General features: G+C 39.3%; 1 protein-coding gene across 1 annotated transcript in view; it reads right to left on the bottom strand.

Moving 5' to 3' along the window:
• Positions 1-13,135, bottom strand: part of greb1l (GREB1 like retinoic acid receptor coactivator) — a 244,989-nt gene that overhangs the window by 28,192 nt on the left and 203,662 nt on the right. Inside the window, exons 23-27 of the mRNA XM_073043512.1 lie at positions 10,103-10,668; positions 3,232-3,334; positions 2,600-2,755; positions 1,658-1,800; positions 7-168 (exon numbers count right to left, since the gene is read on the bottom strand). Of these exons, the coding sequence (XP_072899613.1) occupies positions 7-168; positions 1,658-1,800; positions 2,600-2,755; positions 3,232-3,334; positions 10,103-10,668 (1,130 nt within the window). The remainder of the gene's footprint in view (positions 1-6; positions 169-1,657; positions 1,801-2,599; positions 2,756-3,231; positions 3,335-10,102; positions 10,669-13,135) is intronic.

The following is a 13,135-nucleotide window of genomic DNA, read 5'->3' as shown; positions in this document are numbered from 1 at the left end:
GCTGACCTTATCTGTGACAAGAGGTAGACGCATGCTTTCCAGATGTTTACCCTGCTGACTGAAGATAAAATACTGTTCCTTTGACTTCGGAATAATAAAGTGAAGCTGCACTTCCTCTCCCAGCATGGAGGAGGAAAATGTAAATGCATGCAGTGTAGAATCCGACACCTGAAACACAATGAGACCATGGATTCAATCTCACCAGTTAATTTTTGTACTTAACTATTGCAAGAAGTAATCTGGATATCATTGCAATGAAATTTTATGCATCTAAACGACATCATATTAAGTAACTTCGGATATTAGATGAAAAAAATGAAAAAATGCATCAGAATAAAATTAAATTTAAACCAGTTAAATTTGAGAATACAGATTGCTCACGATATACAGGAAAAGCTTTAAAGGATCAAATGATCATGAGGATATATATCAAATTCTCACTGTGTAATCAGCCTTTCTCAACCTTTTTGCTCTTGAAATAATTTTCAGATCTCAGGGAACTCCTGCATAAAAATTATTATATCTACAGCTCAAGGTACGTTAATGTGATCAGAGAGTTGTAGATATAATGATCCAAAAATAATTGCCAATGCTCTTTAGAGAATACATTTTTAGCCAACCTTTTTTGAAATTAATCTATTGCTTTCTCTTTCATAAATTTCAAAATCTCATAAGGCAAACATAATAAATACATGTTAAGTAACTAGCTTAAGCCAAAATTGGATTTATTTTTTCTAAAGGTAGGCTTGGTAGATTTAGTTTAAATAAAGGTTGTAAATTGATTTTAATTAACACTATTTACTACATGAAAATTTGTTGACAATGTTGAATAGTAAAGTTACTAAAAATCATAAGCTGAAGCAATATGAATAAAAATATAACCTAAGACACAATTTTATACAAATCTTTGAAAAAACATTGTCTTACTAAGTGACATGATCAGTTCGTTCACTCCCAAAAGTCAGTCGACGGCGTGCAAGGGGAATTGGGGGAGGTAATTTGGGAGGAAGAGGCTGACGTCACAGCCTGAGTTGGGTGAGTCCATTCTATGCTCAGAAAATACACCACACTCATCAACCTACTGCCCTTCTCTCTGTGCAATACAGCACTCATCGATTATCAAAGGCCTCCCTAATCTCGTGTCAAAAACTGAGAATGCACCCAACCAAATAAACACTGTCCTAATGCACACTGAAAGACCTTTAACGAGATTGCTAATGGAGGTGCTCGTTCACCGCCCACCACTGCGAGCGCTAGCATCAAACATTGCACGAAGTTCAAAGAATTGTGTTTAGTTTTTTTTAATCACAATCTCTCGCAGAACCCCTAGCGACCTCTTGCGGAGGAGAAACCCCCAGCTGAGAAAGCCTGGTATACATTAAATAAGGTAAGAGTAACTTTAAGACAGATTGTATCAAAAGTCCAACAGAAAGAAGCATGACACTTTGCTTCAGTCCTGTGAATACTCAATCATGCCTGACTGGAAAACGAGGACTGCTCACTATGTGTTTTTGAAAATATTAGAAAATGAACTATTCTTGTATTAAATAAAATGAAAATAATATATTGTTGCTTGGAAATGGATATTAAAAGAAATTATGTTGATTATGTAGAAACCAGATTTAAACAAAGTGAAATATCTATATTTGATACTGACCTGTGTTGCAGGGCTAAAATCAACGTAGTGATGGCAGTGCTCACAATGGTGGAATGTGTTGTATGCAGCGTATTTAGTTAACATAATAGAAACGGTCTCTTGTTTTGTTGATCCATCACTTGAGCTGCAACTTTTGCCACTTTCTGGAAAATTCAAAGCCTTTTATTGTCAACTATAGCATGTAAAGCTAAAGCAAATGCACAAGTAAGGAAGGCACAGAAATGGGTGTAAAAGTCTTGTATATGTTGACAACCATCATTTTTACAAAAAGTTTACCAATGAAGACAAAGCATAATAAATAATTGAAATGCACTTTTGTGTATAGATTGTAAGAATTATTGGCTTTGTTAAATTACAAACAGACACTTCATTCAAATGCCCGGGTATAGCTTGCAAACTGGAGGACTGTTGTTCCTTCTGATACACTGGTGGTATCATCATCCAGTCTGAAGTTCCTTCAAGAAATTGTGCTATTAAAAAGGTGGCAGAACATATTTTTAATCCACACAAACATGCATTCTACATTAAATCATGAAGATGCAGTTGTCTGCATTCATGTGAGAGGTACGTGTTACCACAGATGTCATGTTATGCATCCAGTTCAATGGGCCACCTCAAACAGCATGGGAGCACTGTGCCCTTCAAACACACTGGAAAGATATCAGAAGCCACAAGCAGTGTGAATTGCCCTTCTGTTCTGATAGAAACCAGTAAAGATCAGTTACCGAAATTAATCAAACCTCTCCTAGATCAATAATCTGTTGCTGTAGGCCATTTATGAGGCCCCACTGGAAGCAAAGTCAGGCCTCAACTGGCTGCTGCCATTAGCACTGCAGTATTAGAGTAATGAGAGGTGAAATCCAATGAGGAATAGTAACTGCTTAGATTGTATTTCAAAAGGATTCAGATGTAAACATGCAATGCAAACAAAGTTCTGCTGACCTAGGTTAACCTTCGGCAGCTTGTCTGAGTAGACAGAACTGATGTGGCGATATTTTGGATCATGTACTGTGTAGTCAAAGGTCATTTTACTGAAGAGTTCAATGTCAGGCCAATGCGCATTAGTTCCTTGCACATGCTCATTTGCTTCTTTCATTTCTGAAACATAAAAAAAATCATAGTGAAAATTTTGAACTTCCTTGTATCACTTAATTGTACATTTAATAAAGAAGTAGAATGAACAAACACAGCTAACAGTAAACTTTAATTTGATCTCAAGGAGCACCAATTTCCTAGTTTTGGTGTCCTTCCATCTTGCTGAGTTGGTGCACAGCAATTGCCTATGCCATGGTCTTTCTGATTAAGTTCCTTAATGAACCAAGTCTCATCAGCTTGAGGGGGAGCCATTATGTGCAGCATTCTTATATAATACATCTACTCTAGCACTGAAGTCACAATAATAAGTAACAACAAATTTTTCATTATTGTTTCTTATCGCTGCTTTAGAGAATTCGAGGCATTGACAATGTCAAGAACATATTCGTTCCGAAGTATGGACAATAATATGTAAACTACAGATCATGCAAAAACTAAAGTTAACTTTATTAACCATATAGTTACCAAAATATATTTACCTTCATTAATCTCTTCTTCATTGTATACATCAACCTCTAATAATCTTATTAGCATGCGGGAAAGAATTCTAAGGAACTGCAAGTATGCACCAGTCTTTCCAACCTGTAATGTAAAAACCTGGTTAAATCTTACTATATCATGTTGAGGGAAAAATCCAAATACTAACCTATTGCAAAATGTATTAATACTTACTAAAATTACTCTGAAAGCTGGCAAAATAAAGCTAAAGATAGGCAATATTTCAAACGTGAATTTTGAATTTAAAATGCATATTTCTATTCATAGACAAACTTATAAATGTTAAATTGGGGCAGTTACTGCCACACAGATTATGTGGAAATGATACAAAGTCAAACAGTCTGTAAATGAAGTAACTAAGAATGCTGCTAAGTTAGTATAATAATTATGTTCCCTTTATAAACAGCAGAGGACAGCAGTTCAGTAAGTAGTGTTTACATCTCTGTGATTCATTCAAATACCCGGAAACATCCTTTCCCACTATTTTTAGGGCAAGTCACAGTTACCAGAAGAAAATCTACTCATTCTTGTCCCTCTATGACAACAAAAATAGGATTCTTTCACCTGACACTCACCCCATTATTCTGTTTTAAGCTGATAGAATGATTTTTACGGTACTTTTAGCTGCAGAAACCTGAATTAATTAAGCTGGTTAGAAGCCCATTTAGAACAGTAAAGAAATTCAAAGTACACTATCCAAATAAATGGCTCCTGCTTTGGTAAGCTAAAGGGCACTGAGCAGTTTAAACAACTCAAAAAGGAAACCATCACGTACATAGCTCGCACCAACAAGACCTTGCTGCCAGGAAAACTCAAGCTGTGGTGCTCCCAGTTCGGCATACTCCTGAGAGTCACGTGGCCTTTAACGGTGTATGAAATCCCCATCAACAAGGTGGAAAAGCTCAAAAGAGTGATCAGCACACATGTGAAACAGTGGCTTGGACTTCCACAATGCTTAAGTCCTGTTGGACTGTACGGGAATGGCAAATTAGAATTATCAATTGCAAGCCTTATGGAAGAATTCAAAGGTACCAAAGCAAGGTTGGTCATGACCCTCATTGAATCTGAAGATACTGTTATTTGAACAGCGGCCCCCCGTGTGGCAACGAGGAGGAAGTGGACCCCATCTGAAGCCGTTCAGAGTACTAAGTCTGCTCTTAGCTTCAGGGATGTGGTTGGCCAAGTCCAATTTGGGAGAGCTCGGCTCGGGCTCATCCCAAAGGCTCCTCAATGGGAGATGGAGGGATCTCGGCTAAGTTTTGTCATCAGAGCCACTTATGACCTCCTACCCACACCCCAGAACCTGAACCAGTGGTGGCAGAAGACCCCACTTGCTCTTTGTCAAGCACCTGGATCACTAAGGCCCATTTTAACAGGATGCACCATGAGCCTCAGCCAGGGGCGGTATACTTGGCAGCATAACCAAGTTCTCAGACAGCTGGCATCAATCTTGGAACAGAGGTAAATCACCACAAATGCTCCCCCACAAACATCGGCAAGAAATGTTCACATCACACGATTTGTACCAGCAGGCCAACCTCCAGAGCATCAACATCAAAAGAGGTAAGCATACTGCAGGTCACTTGGGACTGGAAAATGGACATGGACTTGGAAAAAAAGCTTTTGCTTCCCCCAGACATTGCAGCTACAACACTCCGGCCAGACATGGTCCTGTGGTCCACAACAGCCAAGCTGGTATACGTTGTGGAATTGACAGTACCATGGGAAGATGGCGTTGAAGAAGCTTATGAGAGGAAAAAGACCAAGTACTCTGAACTGGCAACTGAAGCTAAAAACTAATGTGGGGGTAGAAGGGTGGGTTGGCAACTTTGCAAATGACACAAAGGTTGGTGGTGTTGTGGATAGTGTAGAGGATTGTCGAAGATTGCAGAGAGACATTGATAGGGTGCAGAAGTGGGCTGAGAAGTGGCAGATGGAGTTCAACCCGGAGAAGTGTGAGGTGGCACACTTTGGAAGGACAAGCTCCAAGGCAGAGTATAAAGTAAATGGCAGGATACTTGGGAGTGTGGAGGAGCAGAGGGATCTGGGGGTACATGTCCACAGATCCCTGAAAGTTGCCTCACAGGTAGATAGGGTGGTTAAGAAAGCTTATGGGGTGTTAGCTTTCCTAAGTCGAGGGATAGAGTTTAAGAGTCGCGATGTAATGATGCAGCTCTATAAAACTCTGGTTAGGCCACACTTGGAGTACTGTGTCCAGTTCTGGTCACCTCACTATAGGAAGGATGTAGAAGCATTGGAGAGGAGATTTACCAGGATGCTGCCTGGTTTAGAGAGTATGCTAGGGCTTTACTCTTTGGACAGAAGGAGGATGAGAGGAAACTTGATAGAGGTATACAACATATTTAGAGGAATAGACAGAGTGGACAGCCAGTGCCTCTTCCCCAGGGCACCACTGCTCAATACAAGAGGACATGGCTTTAAGGAAAGGGGTAGGAAGTTCAAGGTACAGTTAGACGAGAAGCTAGACTGGACTGCCAACACAGATGCCTTGTGCAGGAAGGCACAGAGTCTACTGTACTTCCTTAGAAGGTTGGCATCATTCAATGTCTGTAGTGAGATGCTGAAGATGTTCTACAGGTCAGTTGTGGAGAGCGCCCTCTTCTTTGTGGTGGCGTGTTGGGGAGGAAGCATTAAGAAGAGGGACGCCTCACGTCTTAATAAGCTGGTAAGGAAGGCGGGCTCTGTCGTGGGCAAAGTACTGGAGAGTTTAACATCGGTAGCTGAGCGAAGGGCGCTGAGTAGGCTACGGTCAATTATGGAAAACTCTGAACATCCTCTACATAGCACCATCCAGAGACAGAGAAGCAGTTTCAGCGACAGGTTACTATCGATGCAATGCTCCTCAGACAGGATGAAGAGGTCAATACTCCCCAATGCCATTAGGCTTTACAATTCAACCGCCAGGACTTAAGAACTTTTTAAAAGCTATTATTAATGCTTTTTGAGATAGTGATTTAGATGTATATCATATTTTTTACTGAGTTAAGTATTGTATGTAATTAGTTTTGCTACAACAAGTGTATGGGACATTGGAAAAAAAGTTGAATTTCCCCATGGGGATGAATAAAGTATCTATCTATCTATCTATCTATCTACAGGAAGGTTTTTTACTCAGAGAGTGGTTGGTGCATGGAATGCACTGCCTGAGTCAGTGGTGGAGGCAGATACACTAGTGAAATTTAAGAGACTACTAGACAGGTATATGGAGGAATTTAAGGTGGAGGGGTTATATGGGAGGCAGGGTTTAAGGGTTGGCACAACATTGTGGGCTGAAGGGCCTGTACTGTGCTGTACTGTTCTATGTTCTAGAATGGCTGGAAGACCAAGATTTTCCCTGTAGAAGTGGGATGCAGGGGATTCAGGGCTACATCTACAACCAGTCTATTGAAGAAGATGGGGGTGAGGCATTATTCACTCCAACAAGCAATCAAGTCCTTGTCAAAAGCAGCAGAAAAAAGCAGTAATTGGATCTGGATTAAAATGAAAGACAACTGGTCTACAAGATGAAGACAGGAGGGTATGGAACTGAGGGGGGTGTATCCGGGATGCCAAGTAGCACCATTGAGACCTCTGGAAGGGTTGTGGGCATATCAACGTAACGTCAAAGAAGGAGGGTGCCCACATGATGACCCCGATGAGGTATCTACCCTCCTTCTCACCACCCCAAGCCCATTGCCAACATCAAGAGTGCAGACTTATCATAGGGATTGGAACATCAAGTCCTATTAGCTCTACTTATACAGTCTGCTGGGTCCAGAGTCACATAAAGCCAGATTGGTTAAGTACTGGCAGGTTTCTTTCCCTTAAAGTTATCTGCTTCCAGTTTTTTCATTTATTCCAAATTTAAATTTCCCAGCAGCCATGATTGAACTTGAATTCATGATTTCAGCTAAATTGTCTCCACAGTAACTTGCCTCTAGTGTAGGTGAATTGGAGGGTGAGGGGATATGAAACAAGGATATAAGAATGGGAATGGGATCAAGGGACTGCTCTGGGCTGATTGGCCTCCTCTATGCCACAGGGGAAGCATGAGAATTGGAATCTTTTATTAAATTGCTTAGTTCTATGTCCTCTAATGTACCAATGCAAATACAGTATTTCTTTCCTTGAAATATTTTTTGTACGATTATGCCATATTCTCTGTGTGAGTTTTGAATTGCAAGATACCCAAAACTTATCAATGACTATCGTAAGAGAGGAATGCATGACTGATGTAATTAGTGAGGAAATTCCAGGGCATGAAGAATAAATTACTGAAGACAAGATCATTCATGTTTTGCAAATGGGACAGATTTTATCAGCAGCTAGCTAGAAAGACATGAACAAGAGTTTACAGGCAAATGAGGGAAAATAGTTGGAAAATGTTATATTATAAGAGGAATTAGGTCACTGATGGAAAATAACTTTCTTGATGCTGGGGAATTACTAACAGTTCAGTGAAGATGGTTGAGAATGACTTTGTATAATAAATAAATTGCTGGGAAGGTCCATGTTAATGTGGTAGAATGTATGAAAGCTTCAGTGGTAGGTGATTGAGATCATAGCAGTAGAAATAAGCAGTCTTTCTGATAGAGAAGAAATGAAATAGTAGTTGGCTTAAGTCAGGTCAAATGCTAAATGATCATATTCTTACAGACCTGTTACTTCAGCTCCCAGTAGTACTTCAGAAATTTCAACTACTAATGCTCCATCAATAGTTCTTATCCCCATTGCACAATATTCATTTTCTAAGTACAAGAAAGGAGTAGGTGCAGCTTGAAAGGATGTTGCTAGAAACCAAAAAACCAACTTGTTTACCATCTCTAGGGGACAGAAATGCAATTTATATCCTTCTCTCCGAATGAAAGCAGTTTTCTGCACAGAAACAAAGATTAAGTGCACAACAAATCCTCACAGGAACTTTCCACCAAATGCTGGACCATGGAGGAGTTCACCATCAATTTACTGGAGATTCTGAGAAATCCTAAAAGTCGGGACTTCTCAATGACATGATATAGATTCACTTATAGATAACAAACTTTTATAGTCATAGAGTTGAGTGACAGAAATACAAAAAAAATTTAAGACAGTGCAAGCGTAGTGGTGAGGGTGATGAGAGAAGCATCAATGTTTTTAAGTAACTGAAGTTTAATTAATTGATTAAACAATTATTATTTTTCATGCCTTCAGGATACTGGCCCACACTGATATTGAATATGGATTGATAAAGTCTAAAATTAATTGCAAATTATGCTGTCAAATACATGAAACTCTAACGTGTAATTCAGTGCATTGGTAGCAAGGAAATCAATCTGAACAGAAACCCGATCGTTAACAAATTCCTTCACTTGTCCTTCCACAAGGCCAGAAATATGACTAGTTAAAATAACTTTCCCATCAAGCGATTTGGATCACCAACCTAACCCTCTGACAATAAAGTTATGAACCACTTCAATACAACTTGCCCCTCTCCAATATCATCACTTTAAACAAGTACAGTTGACTTTATTCAGTTCCATCTCACCACTAATTTCCTAGTATACCATTCCAGTTCTCTGATATTCCACAACGAATGAGCAAAAATTTTATCTAAATGCTAGGAAGAACAAAAGATAATTGACTTCAGCTCCTTCCACAAATTCTTTTTTTTTGTCATTGCATACATTTACCTAACAATTAATTAAAGCTAAACAACATTTGCCAACATGGAGATATAGAACAAAATACCAGTTTTATTACTGAAATTGCCTCTAGCAGTTCCATGTCAGTGCATGACTCCACCCCAAATGTATCGGCTGTTGAAATTCTGCTGATGCTTCATGGTGACAATTGGTTTTCATGGACAACATCTCCTTCCAGTTTACATGTGTTCATCCAAAACTCCATAAACAGACTTATACAAAAGCTCACTTTATTTTTCACCAACATTCGCTGATCTTCATTGCCACAAAATATGGCAAGAACTCAATGAAAAAAAGTTTTGTTTCTAAAATATTCAATGACCTTGCACTTTCCTAGCTCTGTTACGATCTCCATTCCTGAGAGCCTTTCAAGTCCTAGAGTTAGTATCTGTGAAACTGTCCAAATGGTCTTTAAGTGTTGTCACTGCACCTTTGAGATCTTTGTACTCATCCAAAACTGGCAGCCTTTGCATATAGATCCTCTACAAGCTGCCTTGCTGTTAGCTACCTATATTTTGAATGCCCTTCCAATACTCCTCTAGATTATTAGCTGCTGTCCATGAAAATGCTTTGCAAAAACACTTGCTCAAAAAAAAAATCATTTGATCGGCTGCCTGGAAATCTTCTTTTGTGATTCAGTTATTATTTTTATTGCTGAAGTCCTTAATGTGCTTTAGTGCTTCCTGTTTTTCAAAGCACTTTATCATGGCAATTTATTGTCATTGCTGCTATTCTGTCAGAATGTAATTCCCTTAAGAATCCCATTAAAATAAATACTTTGCATGGAGTTCTTAAAAGATTACCTTGGAGTTTTGGATACCTATGTTCTTTAACAAAATCTTGATTTTCTTTTATCCTGTATGACATTTGTATGGAAAATTATCTGAGAAAATAACTATATTCCTGGTGCATGATATGTCACATCTGTCACAACACTATTTAGGCTACCTTAAATATGCTATTCTTCAATTGAGATCCTATAATTAAAATTGCAATTATGGCCAGGATAAACAGTAGTAATGTAACGACATGCCTTCTCCATTGAGATATCTGTCTGATTCATGTTAACTCTGGAGTTATTGAACATCACCACAAACCATCCCACTATTTTGTTTTAACTCTGGCATATACATTTGTCCCAACATGATCAACTGAAATATTAATTCATCACCTGTGGAGGTCCGGTCAATAACAATCGACGTCGGTGGAAGTTTCCAGAACTTCCCTCACTTTTATTGCTATAGTCCGCGTGATGTTGCCTGGGAATTGTCCACTGTCGATAGTAAAGTGACTGTTCTTCACTGCTCAAGTCCTTGTGAAACAGCGATCTCAGGGGGCTAGTCCAAGTCATATCAGCATGAGGCAACAGAGAGGCAGAGCACAGGTGTTCATTTCGTGCTGAGCCAAGGAGATGATAAACTGGCTTTGACAAAATTACAGTCCTTGGAAAAATGAGGTGTGGAGTCCTTAGGTCCTTATTGTCCAGAATAGATTGGCGAGAATTTCCAGATAACGAGGATGATTTTGAAACTGTGCTGCTTGCAGTTTCCTTCCCTTCCACGTCACTTTCCTGTTTGCAGCCCTCACTGCATACACTAGTTGAGATGTGCGAGGTGTATGTGGACGTGCCCTCATCAATTGAACTGTTCACAATGTGCTGGAAGCTAAGAGATGAAGCAGGCCTCTGTGATGAGTCAGGAGCGATGAAAGAGCTCACTCCATTCTCTGCTAAGGAACCTGTTCGGAAAAAAAGTTAAATTTATTGTTAATTATCAACACTACATAGTGAAACTTGTGCTTTTAAAGTATGAAAGGATATTTAGTGCTCTTTGGGGGTAGATGATATTTTTAGATACATTTTTCAAAACTTATACTTTTTCTGTCATATTTTTGAATTTTAATTGCATCTTAAAACATCCCATGCTTAGATAGTGTAAAAGTCAACTAAATTAAAGAATTCAAGAAGAAGGTCCTAAGAATAGTGTGTGTTTTGAGTAGGATCCTCAAGGAAGCATTCCAGAGCATTTTGATGGTATATCTGAAGCCACAGTGACATTCAGGGGAATGGTAACTGTAGTAAGGTTACAGAAATTCATGAAGGAATTTGAATATGAAGATAAGAGTTTAAATTGTTTACTTCAGAGAATTGCACTCCTGTTGAATTACCAATCAGGCATGTAGAGGGCAGGGAATGGTGAGCAGTATTCTGGGTGAGCTGGGGCTAAGTATGGGAGGCCAAGCAAATCAGCCACTCACATTTGTTCCACCATTTAATGGTATGACTAAACTTCTTTTCTCCTTGCCCCTCCGTATTTTTGGTGAATAAAAATGTATTAAATTCAGATTTTAAAACAATAATTGACCTAGTTTCAATTGATGTTTGAATGAAGATGAGCATTCAAAAGTTTTAACAAACTTCACATCGAGAAACGTTTCTTAATTTCATTCTGAAAGGCATGGTTCTAACTTAAGACTGTGTTTCCCAGGCATCGACTCTACAATCGGTGGAAATGATCTGAGACTGGATAAAGGGAAACTTTGTTTAAAAAAAACTCTTTAACCCTCTATTTTCCTAGTATGTACAATTTCATCTCATAATTTCACTTGAGTCCGGGTGTCATTCAGCTAAAATCATAGCTGTATTGCCTTAAAACAAATATAAATCCTGCCCTCTGTCTGAAAAATTATGTCCGGCATTGCTTGCTATATTCTAGTGATTTAAACAAGGCTTTGCAGAGCCCTGTGTAGATTATACAAGGCAGTAGCAGTTATAAAGGTAATCATACATTAGCTTCATGATTACCTTCTACACACTCATGATTTTCAATGATGTACATGGTGTTACGTACCCCGTAACTGGGTCACTTACCAGCAAAGATAGAGAGGTCCGTTGAAGTCTGATGGTACTATTTTTAACAGTATTTATTGATAGAAATACACAAAAATAATATCAATGCAAACACACAGATAATATACGTTGTCAATACTAAAACTAAAAGTGTGGGTATAATAATAATCAATAAGAAATAAGCTGCATCGCTGTCTAGGGGATAATGAATTGTCCGATGGAAATATATAGTTCGTTCAGTTCATATAGGCTGCAGCCGTTGGGGACCCTGTGTGGCAATTGTTGGAGAGAGAGAGAGACGGGTTAAAACTTGCCTATTCTGTTTATAATGTCAATCCTTCGAGAGTCGTTGAGAGTTGAGTTCCCCGTTGTTAGCTAAAAACCGTTTTTCCGTGGCAAAGGTCACCGATTCTGGGCAAATGGAAGCGGACGCACGTGGCCTTCCACCAGCTTTCGCTATCACGGGATCGCTAGCGTTTCTTCTGGTGCGTCTGAGGGGCTGTTCCCACAGACCCTCTTTTTATCCTGACTCACAGGGTCTCAGGTGTCAATCAGGTTGGGGATGATGCAATCCCTCCACCAACCTCCTCCTTGGTTCATTGCCTGGGGCTTTGATTGCATCGTCCAGGATGCAATACACTAGTCCGTCTCCAAGAGACAATAGCCGGTATCAATGGGTCCGCCTTTTGGAGGCCAGGACACATTCCAACTCTTTTGTGGATTCTGCATGTCTTTCTCTCATTTCCTGTGTCTCCTGAATTGACTCAATAGTGATCTTGCGATTCTCACAAAGGAGGGGGCTACCCCCGCACCCTTCGGCCCCTCAGAGCTGTGGTACATTTATAACAATGGATACAAAGTTTCCCTTGACTTCTACTGGTTCTAGCTTTTCACCATTTAAAAATTATTTTCTACTTCTAATATTGCTAATTGTTTATTCCATCTGCCTGCGCCATTCCATTTGCACATTATTTAACCTGTGAATATTTCTATGACTTCCCAATTCTACCTACACTGCTTAAAATTCTGCCTGTCTTCTTAGAAGAGTTGTCAGTGTTATTTTCGACATTATCTATATCATTATAGTAAATCGTTTAGATTAGATTCAACTTTATTGTCATTGTGCCGAGTACAGATACAAAGCCAAATGAAATGCAGTTAGTATTTCACCAGAAATGCAAAGAATAGTGTTATTTACAAAATAACTGTGAATAAAAAGTAAGTGCTACAGCACACAAATATAAAAGTACTGAGACAGTACAATATGGGTGCAATATTGCTTAGCGCTGTGATGTGAGGTTCAGCAGGGTCACAGCCTCAGGGAAGAAGCTGCCACTCCCTTCCCCCATCCCACTT

Source organism: Hemitrygon akajei, chromosome 1 (assembly GCF_048418815.1).
Source record: "Hemitrygon akajei chromosome 1, sHemAka1.3, whole genome shotgun sequence".
Classification (NCBI taxonomy): Eukaryota; Metazoa; Chordata; class Chondrichthyes; order Myliobatiformes; family Dasyatidae; genus Hemitrygon; species Hemitrygon akajei.
Note: the sequence above shows the minus strand (reverse complement) of the source record. Positions and strands in the feature narration are given on the sequence as shown.